The sequence below is a fragment of the Planococcus citri genome, chromosome 1 (assembly GCF_950023065.1).
Source record: "Planococcus citri chromosome 1, ihPlaCitr1.1, whole genome shotgun sequence".
Taxonomy (NCBI): domain Eukaryota; kingdom Metazoa; phylum Arthropoda; class Insecta; order Hemiptera; family Pseudococcidae; genus Planococcus; species Planococcus citri.
The window spans coordinates 25,041,746-25,062,812 of NC_088677.1; the positions used below are offsets into that span (position 1 = coordinate 25,041,746).

At 32.1% G+C, this 21,067-nt stretch overlaps 4 protein-coding genes across 4 annotated transcripts; 2 read left to right on the plus strand and 2 right to left on the minus strand.

Annotated features, from left to right (window-relative positions):
• The first annotated feature begins 1,317 nt into the window (after positions 1-1,317).
• Positions 1,318-3,897, plus strand: LOC135850014 (digestive cysteine proteinase 3-like). The gene is made up of 6 exons (XM_065370702.1): positions 1,318-1,702; positions 1,794-1,949; positions 2,034-2,246; positions 2,345-2,533; positions 3,184-3,358; positions 3,490-3,897. Exons 1-6 carry the CDS (start codon positions 1,607-1,609, stop codon positions 3,717-3,719), a joined length of 1,059 nt encoding a protein of 352 aa, XP_065226774.1. The 5' UTR covers positions 1,318-1,606; the 3' UTR covers positions 3,720-3,897.
• Positions 3,898-4,908: 1,011 nt separating this feature from the next.
• On the plus strand, positions 4,909-8,456 carry LOC135850013 (digestive cysteine proteinase 3-like). The gene is made up of 6 exons (XM_065370701.1): positions 4,909-6,067; positions 6,147-6,299; positions 6,388-6,603; positions 6,686-6,874; positions 7,748-7,925; positions 8,052-8,456. The coding sequence occupies exons 1-6, from the start codon at positions 5,972-5,974 to the stop codon at positions 8,291-8,293; spliced, it is 1,074 nt and encodes a 357-aa protein (XP_065226773.1). The 5' UTR covers positions 4,909-5,971; the 3' UTR covers positions 8,294-8,456.
• Positions 8,457-9,081: 625 nt separating this feature from the next.
• On the minus strand, positions 9,082-13,092 carry LOC135850009 (uncharacterized). Its single transcript, XM_065370696.1, has 3 exons — positions 12,827-13,092; positions 11,778-12,558; positions 9,082-9,512 (listed from the first exon to the last, which is right to left on the minus strand). Exons 1-3 carry the CDS (start codon positions 12,894-12,896, stop codon positions 9,158-9,160), a joined length of 1,206 nt encoding a protein of 401 aa, XP_065226768.1. The 5' UTR covers positions 12,897-13,092; the 3' UTR covers positions 9,082-9,157.
• A 3,459-nt stretch (positions 13,093-16,551) lies between these two features.
• LOC135850019 (zinc finger protein 182-like) lies at positions 16,552-17,983 on the minus strand. Its single transcript, XM_065370706.1, has 2 exons — positions 17,768-17,983; positions 16,552-17,655 (listed from the first exon to the last, which is right to left on the minus strand). Exon 2 carries the CDS (start codon positions 17,651-17,653, stop codon positions 16,592-16,594), a length of 1,062 nt encoding a protein of 353 aa, XP_065226778.1. The 5' UTR covers positions 17,654-17,655; positions 17,768-17,983; the 3' UTR covers positions 16,552-16,591.
• Positions 17,984-21,067: the final 3,084 nt, after the last annotated feature.

A 21,067-nucleotide genomic window follows, 5' to 3' on the forward strand; every position in this document is an offset into this window, starting at 1 on the left:
GACTCAATTTATTAATAATACCGCCAATTTACATTATTTTTTTACTTCATATTCATTTTAATACACAAAATAAACATTTTCCCACCATTTTTTTGATTTCATTTCTTTATATGACTGAAATGAAAAAATCACATCACCGTCAAAACTACGAAATCTATATCCAAAGATGGCGTATTTCCATACCTGGTATTTAGTTCCTTAGACGGACAGACGTCCTTAAGGAGCTGGGCCGGTAGGTCAGTGACCTTAAAAGTTCAACATCATTGGTCAATGATCTCGAAAAGTCACACAGACGAGTAAATGATTTTTAGAGACTAGACTAGACATAGACACATCAACACAGACAAACATTCGACTTTGAGAAGCCAGCTAGATGGGCCAATGACCTTTGGAGGCCAGACTAACGACCTTGGGAAGCTAGACATGTAGGTCAGTGACCTTGAGAGTCTAGACACATTGGTCAATGACCTAAATAGGCCAGAGAGGACGACAGATGATCTTCAGAGGCCAGACATATTAGGCAACGTTACTTATTGAGTGTCAGACAGGAAGGCAGAAGACCTTGAGAGGCTAACGGGTTGTTCTTTGATGAGGCCTGTTGGGGGGGGGGAGTGCTGTAACGTTGGTACCGAGTAGGTAGGTAGGTAGGTAGGTAGGTAGGGTACTCCACACAGTTTTATTGATGCTGGATCTTTTTACCAATTTTCACAGATTTTAGCTGCATTGGTAAGGCTACCATTTCACCAGCTCTGCCCAAAGATTTTCTTGAAGAATGGTGATAAGGGAGATATTATGGAAGCACTCCAACTTCGGGACAGAGTATTATAAACAGCTCTAGGTATCATTCTATCAATGCTCTATCCTTTGATATAATTTTTTCTGTTTTTGGCTGCATAGGTAGGGCTATCGTTTTGCCAACCCTGTCGAGGGTTTATTTTTTTAGAAAGGGGGAGAAGGGGACTGCTCTAAGTCCGGACCGGGTGCTCCAACTTGTTCCAACGATGCTCTATCCCTTTAAGGAGGCCCCCTCCTTTCCGGAAAGTTGCAGGACTAGTGAAATCTATTTGTATTCTTGTACCTGGAAGTTCTCCTAAAACTATTTTATTCATTTTGTTCCATAATTTTCCATGAAGCACCAACGTAATTTTACTATCTATTTATCATTATCTGCCTTCTACATATTTCAGAGAGTATTATAGGCAGTGTTGTGTCACATGGAGGCAGGAAACCGAATAGGTACAATGATTCATTGATAAGATAAATTCATAAAAATCGGCATTTTATTGCGTGAAGCCTCATAATAGGTAAGTACCTACACTAAGTTATCACTTGCCATAAATAATTGTTTCGGTCGTTTTTATTTTTAGTCATTTACACGTAACAACTTCCTTTAATTTGTGATGTGTTTTGAAGTAGTTTGTTATAAACATTCTAGAAATTCCATAGCTAGAGTGGACCTAGCTCTTTGAATTGTTTTTATTTCAACTATTATTTTTTTATTTCACTTGAATCAATCTGAACGAACATTTATAAGTGTACCAGACCTACTCGATCTTGCTTCGACTTTTAATTCCTTAATTGAATTCATTACTTCGTGAAAGGAAAAATGAACACCTTGTTTTTTTTCGGCATGTGTTTAATCGTGGCCATTAATGACTGCGTCTCGGAAAGTGATATTGAACAAGAATGGAAATTGTTCAAGGTAACTATCAAGAGAGCACAACCCCTATAATTTATTTTCGACTACATTTTCATTTCGTAACTTATGAAAATTTCTTGCTTCATTTTCGCAGGATACTTATAAAAAAGACTATGCCAATAATGCGACTGAAGAAATAATTCGTAAACAAATTTTCATAAATAATACGCAAATGATAAAAGAGCACAACGCAAAGTTTGAAACTGGCAACGTTACATTCAAAATGGGAATGAACCAGTTTGGTGATTTGGTATGTTGAATTGATTTTTCAAAACCACCAGTCTTGTGAAGTTCGGAAGTTGGTACCTATTTCAAAGACCGAATTTGATTTCAGAAACACGAAGAGTTTTTGAAACGATTTAGCTACAGGGAAATTAAGGAAAAACATTTTGAAGACGATTATAACAATGAAGACGTGTATATTGATGATGATCATAACGATGAAGAAGAACGACCGACTCCTCCAGAATTTCATTGGAAAGAGCCTGAAGAGGTAAATTCTGTACGTGATCAACGTAATTGCAGCAGTGGATGGGCATATAGTGCGGTAAGCATACCTAATTTAGATACTTATCTGGTGAACATTTTTTCAAAATGAATTTCGCAAAAGATAATATAGTTGCCTGCTTATTCACTATGTTACAGGCCGATGCGATAGCAGGTAGATGTTTTGTTCATAAGGATTGTAGCAAAACTACTAGTTTTTTGAGCGTCCAATACCTCATAGATTGTTCGAGTGGTGCGGGTAATCATGGTTGTCGAGGCGGTGAGGCTGTAAAAGCATGTGAGCTAGTGAAGCTGAACGAAAAAGTGCCTGATGAAAAGTCATATAATGTGAGTACTGAGTACCTATTTTTGAATTATCATTGCTCCATAACTCGATTTCTCCGGCTTCTTCCAGAGCAATTAAAATTTTTGGAGATATTTAATTGAAAACTCGCCGCAGATTCCACAATATCTAACTTAAAAGCTGAAACTGATGGCCGATGGGTTATGTTTTCGAGGTGAAGGAGGGAGGTTGAAATGAAATAATTTTTCATACTGATCCATTTCGTTAAAAAAAAAACTTGAAGAACTTGAATAAATTATCATAAAAAGGCTTTTTAAAATTTTAAAAAATTCATCAAAAATTCAAAAATGAAATTCAGTACCAGAAATTTTGGTTTGAGGACGTTTTAGAACATGCCCTTTCTACATAATATCTAGCTTTGTTTTATTCAAATCTGAGAGTATCAGTTTAAAAGATCCTCTTGTGAGTTAATTGACACCCCCTCCCCCGGAATTCCGAAGTGATGACCTAAAACAGGCGAAGGGATCCCCAATATGCACCAATCAAATTTTTGGATAAAGGTGCTTAAATTCATTTTTGGGCTTTTCTAAAAGCCTTTTGTAATTTTTGGAGAAAATTCAAGACTCGTTGAAAACTAATACTAGTATTATTATAACTATAATTATAAATTAATTGAGGAAAAAAAATATTTCAGCGCCAATGTAGGATGGATAAGTTTCAGCACACGATCAAGCTCAATATTGGCTGTCATCAACGCAAAGTGGATGATTCCTGTAGTTCGAAGACTTTGAAAAAATCTATCAAAAAACATGGCCCAGTTTCTGGTTCTGTTAGTGTTGAACAACCAAGCTTTCAATTCGCAAAGGAAGGTTCGAATCAAAGATTTTTTCTTATTTAATATACCTAATTATCAAGTTTATAACTAAAAGGTAGGTATTGGTAAAATAATGCTTATAGTTATATCTAATGCACTCGTACTTTTTATTTTTATTTTCTCAAGGTATTTATTACGAAGAAAAATGTGATAAAACGGCGAATCACGATGTTTTAGTAGTTGGTTATGGAACAGATAAAGGACACGATTATTGGATAGTGAAAAATTCATTCGGAATTTCGTGGGGTAATAATGGATTTCTCAATATTTCTGCCAATGCGACAAAAGATGACTGTAGAATTCTCAATAAGTACATGTTTCCAGTGTTCAAGGGGAAAAAAATTATTGATTTGTAAGTTTTAAAATGTAAAATGCTAGCTTTATTATCTTTTTTCAAATTATTATTTTTTATAATTAGATGATAAATTATAATATGTAGATGTATCAACATATAAGTCACCTATGTACTAGTTTTTCCCCTTAATTGTTGATTGTCATTTCCTGCAGTGAAAATAAATTTTATCTATACCTGCCCGTGTGTCTCGTTCAACAACGTGAAATTGTATCACTATTCCACGAAAAATGTTTTTTTAATGACGTTGACGACGGTAAAAATCACCGCCATGGTCAATTTATAGATAATTATTGGAAACGAAGCGATGAATATGATTTTCAACGATTTCTCATAAACCCAATGTGCAAGCGTGTCCGCAAAAAGCGACACAAAATGACACAAATCCAGTAAAACGGACACTTCATATCTGCTTCTGAATAATACCAATTATTCAGTGAAAAGGAGACACAATGTGACCGCAGAGTGAAATGAGTGATCACAGTGTGACCGCCTGCTGATAAAATAATAGTTGCCTACACACATGCTACATGGTGTACAGTTCAAATGTGTGATAAGTCGCACACCGTTTTCGAGTTATTAGTAAAGTGAAATAGCTTTTAGGAGTCTAAGTACTTAGATACAGATTACGCAAATTTCAAAGCTCAATAATATTTTTTGTGGCGGTTGTGTATGACTTTAATTCTTAAATACTGTCGCCCATTTTTTACACTTTTTTTCAGATTTGGTTAACAATTAATTCAGGCTTTCCCCTGCAAGGTCATAAAAATTTGAAAAATTTAGTTTTCGACTCAAAAAAACTCCCAAAAATTTGATTGCCACAAACCCCAAATTGTTTCTCTTCTTCTTAGTATTTGTGTGGATATCTGCATAGGTATATGCAATTAGGTATCATTTTTTAAAAATGTGAAGCACTTTCAGAAATAAATGTACTTTTCAGTTTTCATAGATTACAAAATACACCTATTACTTACGTTAAGATTGAAAAATAATACTTGCAATGTTAGTATGAAAAGCAGTACCTACAATTTTTCTGGAAATGTTTCACAAATAACCAATTTCTTTTTCAAACAAATATTTCACCCTCATAAACGTATCACACACCTTTAAAAATTTGAAAAAGTATTTGCTACAAATACTTATTTTGAGTGAGGATAAATTACTCAAACTTATTCAAACAAAATTACCTCCCTAAACAAAACGTGATCGGCCTATATGCATAATTCAATGGGCATATCTAACCCTGTATTAGTGGGGCACTCCAGTTACTCCAGTAAAGGAATTTGAGAAATTATCTCTTTATCAGTACCAGTTACGCGGGGTAGGAGGAGACCAGCAGCAACAAAAGTAAACATCCAAGAGAAAGTAGAGAGAAAACCGATTTCATAAGTTTTCAGATGGGGTGTAAGGAGAAGGTAATAACCTTTCTGTGCAACTAAAACATACCCACCTACCCTAGACAGTTCAAAGTATAGGCTGGGTGAAGGGATGGAATTAATCTTTTGTTAGTTGCAGTTCTGGCTTAAAAACCTTATCTTTTGTTTGGCTATGCAATGTTGAATAGTTTGCCCACACCTTTGTAATAGGAGATACACAAAAAACGGCCACAAATGTGTCTGAAAAGACAGACTCAAGCAGTCACATTTCACACAAACACAACGTCAAAAATTTGAAAATCATGTAGGTACTAAGTTTCCAAAGGAAATCAAGAGTATGAGTTCATCAATTTTATTAATTGTTTTCTCTACTTTTCCTCAAGACAAAATATTAGACGTTCTACTGTGGACATTTTTCTGTTTTTTTTTTTTTTTTTTTTAGAAAATATGATTGTTCTTGTACTCTAGCAAATGACCAAAGTACCTTCTCACGCAATTGAGCAAATATGCTCAGTGTGCTGTTGCGCATATTTACGCATGCCATCCCTACCTAGCTCTTTGAATTGTTTTTAATTTTATTACCATTATTATTATTTTATTTATTTATTTATTTATTTTTTTAAATTTGATTGTTATTTCAATTGGAATGTACGTATAGTAATAATAATCCGGCTCCTCGCCTCGCCTCTGGGCATAGAGGGGTCGTCAGTACTTGTGTCGATGTACTATATCAGAAAGTAATAATAAATTCATTTCATTTCATTATTTTATTTCACTTAAATCAATCTGAACCAACTTTTATATGTATGCCAGTGTACCTACTTGATCGTGTTTCGATTTTTCATTCCTTAATCGAATTCATTATTTCGCGAAGGGAAAAATGAAAACGTTGTTTATATTAAGTGCGTGCTTAATTATAGCCACTAATGACTACGTCTCGGAAAGTGATATTGAACGAGAATGGAAATCCTTCAAGGTACTAGGAGAAGACCACGTTTTAATTTATTTTAGACTGAATTTGTTTTGCATTAAAATTTCTTGTTTCAACTTTGCAGGATACCTATAACAAACACTATGCCGATAATGCAACTGAAGAAATTCGTAAACAAATTTTTATAAATAATACGCGAATGATAAAAGAGCATAATGCAAAGTTTGAAACGGGCAACGTAACGTTCAACATGGGAATGAACCAGTTTGGTGATATGGTATGTTGATTTGATTTTTTAAAACCATCAGTCTTGTGAAGTTCGGAAGTTGGTAGATACCTATTTCAAAGGCTGAATTTGATTTCAGAATCACGAAGAGTTTTTAAAACGATTTAGCTACAGGGAAGTAAACGAAACACATTTTAGATACAATTATAGCAATAATGTGTCAATTGATGGTCCTGATAACAAAGAAGTACGATCGCGTCGATCGCTTCCTACAGAATTTCGTTGGGAAATACCTGAAGAGGTAATTCCTGTACGCGATCAAGGTGATTGTAGAAGTGGATGGGCATATAGTGCGGTAAGTATCAGGTGAAAACATTTCTAGAGGAATTTTACCAAAAATGATATCTACCTATGCCTGCTTATTTTCTATTTTACAGGCGGATACGATTGCAAGTAGATGTTTTCTTCACAAGGATTGCAAAAAGACGATTGGTTCTTTGAGCGTCCAATACCTCATAAATTGTACGAGTAATTTGGGTAATCATCGTTGTCAAGGCGGCGAGGCTGCAAACGCATGCGATTTAGTGAGACTGAACAAAAAAATGCCTGATGAAAAGTCGTACAATGTGAGTACCTATTTTTTAATTATCATCGCTCTATAACTCAATTTCACTGGACTTTTCCAAAGTAATTAAAATTGTTGGAGATATTTAATTGAAAACTCGCCGCTATTCTGCAGATTGTAGAATATCTAACTTTAAAAAATGCTACGAAGAGATTGAAAAATTACACTAGGCAACGTTTTTTTGTTTTTTTTTGTGTTCGGGTTGAAAATGGGCTTAATTGATAATTTAGACCCTAAAACAAGGAACAGAGTGGGATTTTTCAATTTGAGTTGTTTTTGTGGTCAGGAGAGATGATCAAAGTTGCATAAAATGACCGTTGTTGCTCTATTTCACGAGTTTGTGGCGACATCAGTATCATGTTTCAAAAAAAAAAAAAAGGTCATATTCGGATTCTACGCACTTCTTTAAATAAACACCTTTTTTGCAAATTCGATCATCTCTCCTGACCACAAAAACAACTCAAATTGAAAAATCCCACTCTGTTTTTTTGATTTAGGGTCTAAACTATCGATTAAGCCCATTTTCAACCCGAACACAAATAAGTATGTCGTTGCCTAGTGTTATCATAAAAAAGATTTTTTAAATTCTTAAAATTTTCAAAAATTCACCAAAAATTTAAAAATGAACTTTAACACCAGAAATTTTGGTAGAGAAACTTTTAGAACATGCCTTCTTTCTATCTAGCTTAGTTTTTCATAAAACAGGCGAAGGGTCTCCCAATGATACGCACTGATCAAATTTTTGGATAAAAACTTGAGTTCGTTTTTAGGAGTTTTAGAGGCCATTTGTAATTTTTGGAGAAAATTCAAAACTCGTTGAAAACTGATACTAGTACGTATTATTATAACTTAATCGAGGAAAAAATTATTTCAGCGCCAATGTAGTATGGCTAAGTTTGAGCACAAGATCAATCTCAATATTGTACGCTGCTGCCAACTCATAGTAAATGATTCCAGAAGCTCGAAGAATTTGAAAAAATCGATTAGAAAACTTGGTCCAGTTTCTGGTTCTGTTAGTGTTGAACAACCAAGCTTTCAATTCGCAAAGGAAGGTTCGAATCAACGATTTTTTTCTTATTTAATAATATAATTATCAAATTTATAACTAAAATGTAGTAGGTACCTATTGGTAAAATAATGCTTATATATAATGCACGCGAACTTTTTATTTTTTCAAGGTATTTATTACGAAGAAAAATGTGAGAAGGTGGCGAATCATGATGTTTTAGTAGTTGGCTATGGAACAGATAATAAAGGACACAATTATTGGATTGTGAAAAATTCATTTGGAATTTCTTGGGGTGATAATGGATTTCTCAAAATTTCTGCCAGAGCGACAAAAGACAAATGTAGAATTCTTAATAGGTACATGTTTCCAAAGTTTAAGGATCAACGGCCTGACCTTATTATCTTTTTATAAATAATTATTATTTTATTGATGATAATTGATGAGTATTTTTTTACGTATGTAAATGGAGGTATGTCATATACGTTCGTATAAGTCACTTATGTACTTACTAGTTTTTTTCCTGTTAATTGTTAAATATCATTTCCTGCAATGAAATACATCAATTTTATCTGTGCCTGCCTGTGAGTCTTGTTCAACAACGTGAAATTTTATCATGTATTCTATGGAAAAATGCTTTTTAATGACGCTGATGATTGTAAAAATTACCGCGGTGAATATGATTTTCAACGTTTCCTCACCCCTTCTCTTACCACTTTTAAATAATTTATTGAGTTAAATGCATAAAAATTAATGTATGTTTCGGTTTGTAAGAAATTGGTTCTAAAAAATTAAAGAATGGAGGATAGAAAAAATTGAAAATTGTGTTGTAAGTATAAGTAAGTATAATCCACAAATCAGCGTTGTAGAGCTGTTTGGAGGGGCGAGATCTAGTTTTTTCATGTTTTTTAACCCTGAAAACCTCTTTATCAGCTCTCTATTCCTCCATATTAACCGAGAAAGCTGTAATAACGACATACTGGGGAGAGAGGTTCCTCCACAGATGTGCTTTTTGAGGGGTTTGACTTTTCAATCTAGCCCTCCCCGCCACTCTTCAGCTACAAAGAAAAATGGATTTTCACTCCTTCATTGACAGTTTTTTATTTTAGTGATCTGTAAAGCACCATAAAATTGACTTAAGAGGCTGAAGTAGGGTGATCCAAATGTGCTCAAAAGTTTGAAAAAAATCACTAGGTAAACCGTTTCAAAGAAAAAGAATTGAAATTATTTATTTCTGTATAAAAAATGCATATGTAGATAGATCAATTGTAGATAATTTTACACTTCGAACATATTCTCGTATTTGGTTACTAGTAAAAATTCTTTCATATCGCAACAAAATACGTATCCTCGATCTTGATGAACGTTATCTACTTTAAGCCAAGGTGCTTGATCGCAGATCTGCGCACAGAATACGTATTCGTTGAGTTTTTCTTTTTGTACAAAAGGGTTATGTAGACCGACAAACACGATTCCATTTTTGCTCGAATGATCGTATAATATTTTCCAATAATATTTCGGCACTGGGAGGTATTTATTGTCGTATTGATCGGTGAACATGTAAAGAGGCTGTTCTTCTTTGAATAAATTGGGTAAAGTTGCGATATCGTAAGTGCCAGTTGCTACTCCGTACCTGAAATAGGAATTATTTTTGATTAGTGTACGACTTGATGATACAAATGACTGAAATTATTTTGTAATTAGTGATGATTTTTAATGGTTTTTTTTTTTTTGGTTTGGTTTGGTTTTAGGTCAGTACAAATGTTTGTGATTAGAGCAGAAAATCGAGCTGGTAAGTGATTTTTCATGATGCATATTTTTTTTTTTATGAACATGAAAATTAAGTGAACGTTTTCTCCTGAGGTCTTAATTTTATTTCAAATTTTGACTGAAATTGAGAAAGAAGGCTTTCTGTGTGTCAAATAGAAATTTGAGAGAAAATGGTCTCATTGCATAAATTTTGCATTTTTCATGTAGGTACATTTTCGAAATATTGGTTTTTAAAATGGAGAGAAAAAAAATAAAAACATTTCAAAATATCGAAAATAGTGATGTGAGTTTCAAAATACAGGTTTTTCGTGAACTTTTGATTGTGATTTTGAAGCTCACCTGATCTTATCACCAAAATTTAATCCCCTAAAAGAAGCCTTGGGGGCCCAAAATTTTGAAAAAAGCAGTATTTTGACATATTAATTTGACATCATGGTCAAAATTAAACCTTTTGGAGAAGAACTCAGCACGAAAATTTCAAAAAAATGCGATCAGTTTTGATTTTATTAGCATCAAATGGATTTTGGAATCAGGATTAGCATCTTTAAAACCCTTCATTTCGATATCCCGTATTGCATTTTATAAATCTTCCAGCTCCAAATCCTCCCTTCTGTTCCCCTCTGTGAAATTTTGAAAGGCTCAATTTCAGTTTTGAGGCAAAATTGATTTCAGAATTTGAACTTAGCTCCTTTGAAAACCTATACGGTTGGATACCCATGTTTATTTTTCTCAAAATTGTGAGATCGAGCTTCTCTATTCGGAATTCAATTTCAGTTTCGTGATCAAACACGTCACAAAATCGGAATCTTGTATTATCGAAAACCAGTATTTGATATTCACATTGCATTTTCAACATTTTGGTTCCAAGCTTTTCTCTGAGGCTCCGGCTCTATAGAGTTCAATTCTGATTTCGAAGTGAAATTGATTCTAGTGTCAGAATCATTGATTTTGATAATCATTTTAAAATCCATATTATAATTTTTTCCAGTTTGAAAATTTCTTATTTTCCTCACTCTCAAAAAAGGTCAAAAATAATTCATTTTTACGAAACACTGTAATTTTGAGAAAAAGACTTCTGCGTTAGACAATTAATTTGTAAAAATTCTAAAAATTTCAGCAGTTTCAAAAAATGCCACAATTTTGGTCAATTTTAGAAAATTTTACAAGTTTTAATACGAAAATTTTCTGAGGCAATTTCAACGAATTTCATCCTTTTCTAAAATGTAGGCACGAACAGCATTATTTAAAAACTGAGCAATTAAAAAAAAAAAAAAAAAAAAAAGTTTAAGAAAAGTTGGCCAATTTTAGAAAGAAAATTTTGAAATGAACCCTGAAGCGTAATTTTTCTGAAGAACTGAAATAGCTGAATATTATTTTCCAACTCAAAACTTAAAATTGTCAACTGTGCCTTTTTTGGTAATTTTTGAAATTTTCCTTTGAAGAAAAAATCATATTTTTATGTTTCAGCCTTTTTTTCCTTCAATTACTAGCGTTAGGCAACCTTTCTCTCACTTTTGTGATTTAAATTGCATGATTTTTCATCTTCAGGTAAAACATTAAAAACAAACGCCAAAATGTGAATAAATTAAGGGGAAGGGGGAGGCAGAGCAGTCCAAATGAAAAATTTAGCCGAACAAACCGAAAATTTCACACTGAAAAGTCAAAATTTTAATCTCAATGTTTTGAATGGAGGTAATTTCATTTTTTGTGATTATTTGACCTAAAAATCCCAGAAGTGTTTCTGAAGGGGGGGGGGGGGGGTGCTTTCAACTAAAAATTTTCAAGAAATGGGGGGGGGGGTGCTTTCAACTAAGAATTTTCAAGAAATAAGCAAGTAAATAGAAATATCCTTTTGCATCAAAATATGAGGTTTCGAAGGTTTTTTTAATCGCAGGTCATTTGATCCGGAAACTGGAAAAATGTTATGGAGAAGAGGCTCAACATTCAACATTTTTGGAAAAATGCAATATTTTGAAAGCTAAACGCCTATATTCATTCAAATTTAAAAAAAAAAAAAAAAAAAAGGAGACAACTTGACAAGTTCTCGTTTAGCACCCAAGTATTTCAAGCTGTGGAAAAACCAATTCATAAAACCATTTAGGTAATTCAATGTTGAATCACAACTTACTTGTCTTTATTTTCAGCCCGAGCGATAAATTCGTTAACAGATTTCTCCACCTTAGCCCAATTACCATCTTTGAAAATACTCCACAGTGGAGCAGTATTCCTATAATGAAACGTCGCAATCTGCTCCGGTCCGTAGATAAATTCGTTCTTCGACACCAGCGGACTTTTTTCAATGATGAATAAATTATTATTTGCTATATACCGATCAGCTAAATCTTCAGATCTGAGAATTTTCGTAAACAATCGTTTCTGATAAGAGAATTCGTAAACATCGGCGATAGGAAAACTAAACGATTGGCTGCCTTCGTAAGCGGTATTCTTTATCTTTTCCTCTCGACCCAGGTGCAATTTACTAGTCTCGTACCACGAGTACACAGTTTTTTCTTCAAAGTCATCCCAACAGATGGAGAATATTTTCAAAAACGATTTACCCAGTTGGTAGCCTATCTCATTTACGACTCCGTTCGAATAACATCGTTTTCCAGTCGAACGAGACGCAAGTTGGGGTTTCGCTTTACATTCCAGTTTATCAAGTTGGGTATCTTTTTTACCCAGAATATGGTATTTTATTCGTATTGAGTCGTTTTTGATGCATTTTGCGGTTACTTCTTTGGCGTAGAAAACGTTATCGAGGTATTTATCAGCGCAGGATATTCGAATTTCGGCGTCTTTGGCGATGTGAATTTGGTTACGTTGGTCTGGGTACAGGAATTGTGGGGTTGGTTGGTTTTTCAGGATTAGCGATGATTTTGGGATGTTTCTGTTTAGCTCGAATGTGCATCCTGGAAATAGGAGGAGGGTGTTTTAGAAGATGTTGGTTGATGGTTAATGAAGTTTTTTTTTCGAAAAAGAATGGGCTACAGGTTTTTTTAAAATTATTTTTGGGCAATTTTGAAAGCATTGAATTCTCACAGAATTTGAGAAGAATAAAATTTGGCGTACCTATTAATTCTTCAAATACCCATGTAAAAAAATTACCTACTAAAGGAAAAAATGGGTAAAAAACGATTTATTTTTGTACACTATTCGCGTGAATAAAAAATTGTTTACCTTCATCAGCAATTGCTAACGTAGCTAGTAAAATCAACGATGTTTGTATCCAAATTAACACATTCAACATTTTTAACACGAATAAATTAAGAAAACTAGTTTTTTGGTATCAACAATAGACGATGGTTTAATGTACCTATATACTTAGTAGGTATCAAATTTTATTTCATATTTCACGTCGCAGAAAAAGCACAACACCAGATTCAATGACTATATTTTTCTACTTTGTTTCAATTTTATTTTTATAGTTTTTGATAGATAGGTACTTTCAAGGTTTGCAGCCAGTACTTGAAATCGATTATTTGGTAAATTGTGCTGATATTTAACTATATTTACTGATAAGAAATGTTGCAAATTGGAATTTATGGGATTATAAAAATGAGTAAGGTAAGGTACTTGAGGTTTTCCTCGTATTGCTAAAAAAAATTATGATATAAAATAGTAGGTTTGGTGGGTATAGTTAAGTAAAAAATGTATACCTATATTAGCCTACGGATATTCATCGAACTGAATTATAAGTGTTTTCTACATATTAATTTCTCACACAGAGTTTTTGTTTTCTGGCATAAATAACAAACAGAAAGATGTTCAGAATAATTTTGGAAAAATAGTAGAAAAAAATAAAAAGTTCTTTTTTTGAAAACGCGTTCAAGATCTCTCCTACCCCCACCCCCCCCCTTTCTTGACCAATTGAAAACATCGAACTCGCGATTTCTGTTGATTTAATTTTTGGATGTGTTTTCATTTTTAAAATATTTTTTGTATAGTGTACATCTTACCTATGTATGACCTTGACTATCAAAATTACATTTCCAGATTTAAAATATTGGTAATTTGTGCTGATTGAAAATTTGATGATTCAGTTTTTGAGTCGAAAAAATTGATATGTAACAATTCTGTTTCAAGGTAGGTAATAAAAAATCTGTAAGAATAAATTTTCAATTAAAAAAATTAAGCACAGCTGACATTTTTCATTCTTTTTGCCTACGATCAATTTTACTCTTAATTAATTTTCTGTTCAGTTAAATTCTATATTGGTACAGGTACGTTTTGAGAGCTTTGAAAAAAAAATTCATGTTATAATTTGGTAGTGTTATTTCGAGCGAATTTGGTCAATGAAGAGAAAAACATATTGCGTTAGAACTTTATCGTTTTTGTTTTTTTTTCTTTGAAAAAAAAAAAGAACAAAACAAATGTTTACAAATTTACCTACCTATCTAAGTATGTATCAAAGATTTATGTATGTATTTACTTTTTAATAAATTATCCACCTACTTGAAAAATGATGATAAAAAGACCATAATTTTTTACCAACCAAGTTTTAAGTAGGTATTGAAATATGCTTAAAAGGGTCAAAAAAGAGCGATAGTGAGGAGACCACTCGTGGTGTACCGTTTAGATTCCAATAAAAGATAAATTTTTAGAAAAACCATGTTCTAGATATTTACTTTTTTAACCAACATTTTTCATTTGCTCAAATCGGGGTTTTGATTAAAAAAAAAAAAAATTTAAATGAACTTCATTGCTAAAAAAATGAAAATAAAAGTTTCATTCTCAAAGTACCTACCTACCTACCTATTTTTCAGAAAAATTTGTAGAAAATTTCTGGATTACAGGTTATTATTCAACTTCCAAACAGGGATGGAAAGCTGAAAGATGAAACTTTTGGCTTTAGCTTTTAGCTTTAAAAAGTCCCAAACTTCCTTAGCTTTCAGCTTTAACATTTTTTTTTTAATGAGGTGAATAGAAAGGAAAATGGAAACTCACAACCACAACGAAAAAAACAAACGATAAAACTGAAATTTGAGAAAAGTAAACTGTGAAAATCAAAAAAGAACTCAAACAGAAACTGAACCAAATGAATTTGTAAAAAAGCTGAAAGAAAGCTGAATAAATAAAGCTTTTGGCTAGAGCTTTTTAGCTTTCAAAAATCCCAAATTTTCTCAGCTTTCAGCTAGCTTTCCACCTCTGCTTCAAAAGCCAAGCATCATCAATTCAAGTCAATTACGGACTTTTCAGCAAAATTTCAATTTTTTCCTTAAATCCTTGAAATCTTACTCAAGTTTTGAAAATGTTATGAGCACCACAAAATCTGGTTCACATCTAATTTCAACGTTTCCAAACCAAAAAACCCACCTTTTCAGCAGATTCCAATCAATTTTTTTTTTTTTTGAAACTAACAATGTGAACTTGGTTTTGTTTGGAGGGGGGAGGGGGATGTTTCTGAGGGTGTTTAGGCACTACTGTAAAAAGTTCAACATGATAGCTTCATTCTAAGGGAACAGGGAAGCTCTAGTACAAAATCCATGGAGTTACCTCTGAGACTAGGGCACTATAACAGAGGGTATGTTGGCCCGCCATTTTATTACGAAAGCGAATTTTTTATAGGTACCTACCTAAGTCAAAAACTATGTCATTTACAAAAATTTTGCTAGAGTATTTTTCTGTGGAAAATGAAAAAATATGACTAATATTATAACCAAGCAAAAATCTTGTAATTTTATGCAGTAGAACAGAACCTGAGATTTTGAAAAAATAAAAAAAAAAACAAAGAAAATTTTTTTATCTCATTTTTTTTAGATTTCTCAGGTTCTACTAGCTACGTAAAATTTTCGAGATTTCTGCATAATTGGTCGTGTCCAGTTTGCATTTTTCAAAATTTAGTCTTCAGCCTACACGAAAAGTCCAAGGCTCCTTTCCATCAATAGATCTTTGATCTGTTCAACAGAACAAACCCGTGATTTTTTTCTGAGCTTAGGTAATCAGAAAAACCTTCGATCAAAAATGGCTTGTTTTGTTATGAAATGACGAAGGACCATTTTTGTTTAGAAAAAATCATACTTGAGGTCGTGTCTGATAGAAATTGTCTAGAACGATGGATTTTCGAATTGAGAACTTCGAAATCAGATGCAAACTAAAAATTTTCAACTTCCCATATTTGTTTGTCTTCTGTAGGATCTCAAAGATTCGTTCAAAAATCACAATTTACTACATTCTTCCGATCGGCTGATCTAAATGATAGAATTTGTTTTTGAGAAGTTGATATCAGTTAAGAAGTAGGCCTTTTTTTTTATTATCAATTTTACTGAAAAAAAATCATTCTACATACTTATGTTAAATGTTTAAAATAAGTAAGTAGGCATAGGTAAGTATTTTCATTTTCATTTTCAAAATTGTAATTTCTAAAGAACAATTATTTTTTTTGAAATTCAGCAAGCAGTTATTAATTTGGCCTACTGAAATTTTGATCAAACAGATTTTTGAACGTGCTCTTCTCAAAAGTTTGGACAACTTGTTAAAATTGAAGCTAGAAATATTAAATGATTTTTTTGTTGGTCTATTTTTTCTAAGCCAATTGTCTGAAAAAAATGTAGCATAAGTTCTTGTGTGTTCAATTTGATTTTAAATTAGATAGGTAGCTAGTTAGGTACATATTTTCAATAAATTAATACCTATTTCAAAAATTAGCTTTAAAATTTAAATTAGGTATTTGATTTTGTAAATTTCAAACTTTGTAACAAAATTCAAAATTTTGAAAGTTATATTATGGTCATGGGGGGGAGTGTTGTACATATTCTGATTTTTTTTTGCTATATTTCGCCTCTGACATTGAATTTCACTTATCAGAAAAATTATCTCAATATAAGTAGGATGACTCCATCACAATTAATAGGTATCTATAAATCCATCGAATTTAACAAAAAAATTAATAAATTACTGGAAGATGAAAAAATCTCAAAACATTTATAAGACATCGAGTCACAATCAGACCACATCAATTCGAGTCAAAGAAACGCAACAAGGTTTAATTTGATAACTAATGAAAGCCTCGTTCATCGTATTAACTTGCTCAGGAGGAGTTTCCTTTCGTCTGAGATAGCTTTTATGATGCGTCTTCATATGTGCCTTCATTTCCGCAGCATCTTCTGCCCTTTCGCCACAATCGGCACAATTCACTGCTGTATGACATTTTTCGATATGTTTGACGAGAGTATCTTTGTGACGATACTTTCGTTCACACTGTTGACACGAATACGATTTCCCATCGTGAGTATTGAGATGAATCTTCAAATTATGCTTATTGCGAAAGTTTTTCTTACACACTTCGCATTCAAACGGCCTCGATTTATCGTGCGACTTGAGGTGTAAATTTAAACCAGCTCTTAGACGAAACGATCGACCACAGAGATCACATTTATGAGGTTTCTCTCCGGTATGAATACGTGCGTGGATACTCAACTTGTACTTATTTGAGTAAGCTTTCTCGCAATAATTGCATCGGTATAAAGATGTTGTGGCAAAATCTGCATCGTGCGACTTGATGTGGGTTTTTAATCCGGCGTAACTTTTGAACGTCTTTTGACACGAATCGCAAACGAATGATTTCATTTCAAAATGTCCTTGTTTGATGTGCACCTCGAGTACGCTCTTGTTGTGGAATGTTTTGGCACATTCGTAGCACTTGTAGCCGGGTTTACGCTTTTTGTAGGTGTGTTTTCGAAGGAAATGAAGTTTCAAACTACCTTTACTGGGGAAGTACTCGTTGCAGGTTCCGCATACGAATTGTTCTTTGTTTTTGACGTGCGATTTTATGTGATTTTTGTATTCCTGTTTTGGGATGACTTGGCCGCAAATGTGACACATTGGAAGGCCGTACATGTGTTCGATCATATGATCGGTTAGATTACTCTTCTTGATGAACGATTTTCCGCACGTGTTGCAATAGTATCTTTCAGACGAGGTGGTTTTGGAAATAGAAGTTGATTTGGTGTTTTTAAAGATGGCGATGCACTCGATTTCGGGTGAAGTTTTTGACTCTGGTTGCATATCTAGAAAGTGAAGGGTTGGTTAAGTACTTAGGTCAATTCTTTGAAGTGTCTAAATTTTATGAATATTATAGTAGGTAGGTACGAATTTTCGTTTTATACTTATAAATCTTACCTGAAGTGATGTGGTGAATCCTGAAAATTGAACGAAAACTTTATTTTTAAAAACTACGCGAGAACTACTCAATTTAATAATCACTCGTGATGATGTAAAAAAACAATGCTTACACGGTTAGTACTCGTAACAAATTGAAATCCACGTCACTGGTGTTAATTCGCAGCTAAACGAAGTGTATGAGAATAGTTTCAATGGAATTCCAAAGCAAGCGATTGATAAGAAAATTCCGCATTGTTTTCCAATACACAGAGCTAATAAAAATAATTGTTAGTTTCATGGAAGGGAGAGAAACGATACATGTTGTATGAGATTTGGAAGATGGAAATTTGACAAATCCAAGGTGTTTAATAGTCGTATTTATTTACCTATAGGTATGTACATACATATTTTTCTAATAAAGATAGGTAGGTAATCTCAAATCTATGCCACTTAAAGTGTATAACCGCAGGTTGTCTGGAATAGCTATAAGAAATTGCTTAGAAGTACGTTTTCAATCTGGACTTTTTTAAATCTTATTAAACAATTTTTTAGAAATTGGAAAAGTTTCAAAAATTGATTTAGAAAAAAAATCTTTAATGCTCAAAAAATTGAAGGAGCATTAAAAATTCAACTTACTTACACAACCAAATAAATTTCAGACATTGGATTTTAATATAGGCGAATTTTTAAAAATTCAAAGACTCAAGTGAAATGTGATTGAGGCAGAAACCTAAAAATGTAGGTATCTACTATCTACGCTTTATTTTAAACTTTCAAAATTTTCAGATTTTGAAATTTTTTGAGAAATGTAAATTCTTAAAGTACACCACACTGAAGGCTCCAAAATAACTGGAAATCTTCACCAACTGATTTGAGAGTTGAATATGTTCATTATTCGCCCAATTTCTGCTTCTCATATCAATCAAGTCGAAATTTGGTACTTTTTATGGCCAGAACTCAGAACTTTGATTTTCAATAATTTAATGAAAATTCGGTTTCAAAAATTGTGTTTTTTTATGCTTCTTTGAATTTTTCCTTTCAGTTGAAATACTTCCCAGACACAAAAAAATAAAATCGTTTCAAAACCTCTGAAAAACCATCAAATTTTGACATTGGTGAATGGTGATTTTTAAAACTTGAATCAGCTGTGCAAATTTACAGGTAGAAACACTGAAACAACTAAAGGGCTAATTGTGAAAGTCGCCTTGGTCATTTTTTTGTTCACACAACTTTAAACATTTTTTTTTCATATTTCATCAATTTCAAAGGGAAAAATGAGTATTGTAATGCATTCTGGGATAGTTGAAGATGTTTTTTTAATACTTGACCATGAAGTTTTTACATTATCACTGAAGCAGGACAACAATGTTTTCATTGATTATGTACAAAAATCACTGTTGCTAGGTAAATGAAAAATTTGCAATTTTAAAAATTTTTATTGATGCGAATAAATCATATTTGAAGTTTGAACAAAATAAAGGAAATGAAAAAAGGGATACTTACCCACTAAAAATTACTGAAAAGACGTAATGAAATTTAAAAAAAACAAAAAAAACATTGTCAAGACTTGATAAAAAACAGTAGGCACCTAAGTAATGTTTAAAAACAGGAAAAACCTATCAAAATTACTGAAAAATACCGCCAAAACGTACTTAGTTAAAACTACATACTTATACGGTTATACCTTCTTGAAAAAGGAATGCTGAGGACTGAGGTAAGTATTAAAAATGCTGCAAATCAACTAAAGTAGTAAAATTTCATCACGAATAAATTGCAAAGACATGTTTGAAAACATGATGCATAAAAACACGAAAAAAGAAAATAAAAAAAAACATTAAAATTGCTGTAAATTGCCAAAATGCCAAAAATTAATAAAATTCCTGTGAAATTTACCAAATAATTCATGAAGTGTTGAAAACGTGGTAAAATGATGCAAAACTAGAAAAAAATTATCAAAATCATTGAAAAACATCAAAACATAATGATAAGTAACTAATTTTAATTTTAATAAAATTTGACAAAATTTATCAAAAGTTGTAAAAACCTTGTTGTGTAAAATTAAATTACCTATGAGGCTGTGAGATTGAAAATCTACAAGAAATAATAATTATGTACTTACACTCACCTGAAATTTCCACAAAAATGTGTTAAAAACATCACAAACATAAAATTGACGAAATTTCAAAAAAATAATATGCCAAAAATGCATGAAAAAATGTTAAAAACGCGTTAAAATGATGCAAAACGAAAACAACCAAGAAATTGCAATAAAATTATACTAAAATTTCAAATTTGTCAAAAAGAAAATGGAGAAATTTCTGCAAAAATCGACAACCTTCAATAAAAGTTACTTAATTATCGTTGAAACCTCTTCAAAAACATGAGTGGAAGCTAGTAAACACATTGAACACATCGCAAATTATTGAAATTATCAAAAAATGACGAAATTTGAGTCAATTTTACTTCAAATACGCACGAAAGGTGTTGAAAGTGTGTTAAAATGATGGGAAAAGTGACTGATACCATATCCCTTAGGAAATCACAAAAATCATTGAAAATTACGTACAACGTCTGAAAGTTGAATGAAATTCGTGTGATAATGCACAAAAGAAAATACTAAAAAAAAAAAAAAAAACATTTAAACGATTGAAAACATAATTTTATTTACTTTTTTTTTGATTGAACAAGAACAACAAAATCAGGGTTGTACAAAAACGTGTTTTTTTTAAAAAAAACAAAAAAAACGTTTTTTTTTGTTTAAAACGTTTTTTTTGTTTTAAAACAGTTTTTTTTACTTGTTTAAAACTATGTGTTTAAAACGCGTTTTAAACACGTTTAAAATGTGTTTTAAACACAAATACATTCGTTTTGGGTTCATCAGACATCAATTTTTAAGATGTGACGTCATAAAATAGCTATACAACTCAAGAAATATTGAAAAATTGGAATCAAAACACAAAATTTGTCTCTAAAAATACTGTTTGTTCAATTTCACTTTTTTTCAACAAGAAATTAAAAAAAACGTGTTTTTTTTAGGAAATTGGAGTTGAAAAAAAACACGTTTAAAACAAAAAAAAACACTGTTTTAAACGGTTTTAAATGGCCTTTTTTGTTTAAAACATCGTTCTGTTTTTTTTCAGTTGTTTTAAACGTGTTTTAAACATGTTTAAAACATTTTTGTTTTAAACATGTACAACCCTGAACAAAATCAAACAAAGTTACGAAGTACCTACCAAAAAAGTCTGAAAAAAAAACCAAATCTAAAACTATTCCACTTATTGAAAAAACCAAATTTTTTGTTTTAAACGTGTTTTACAA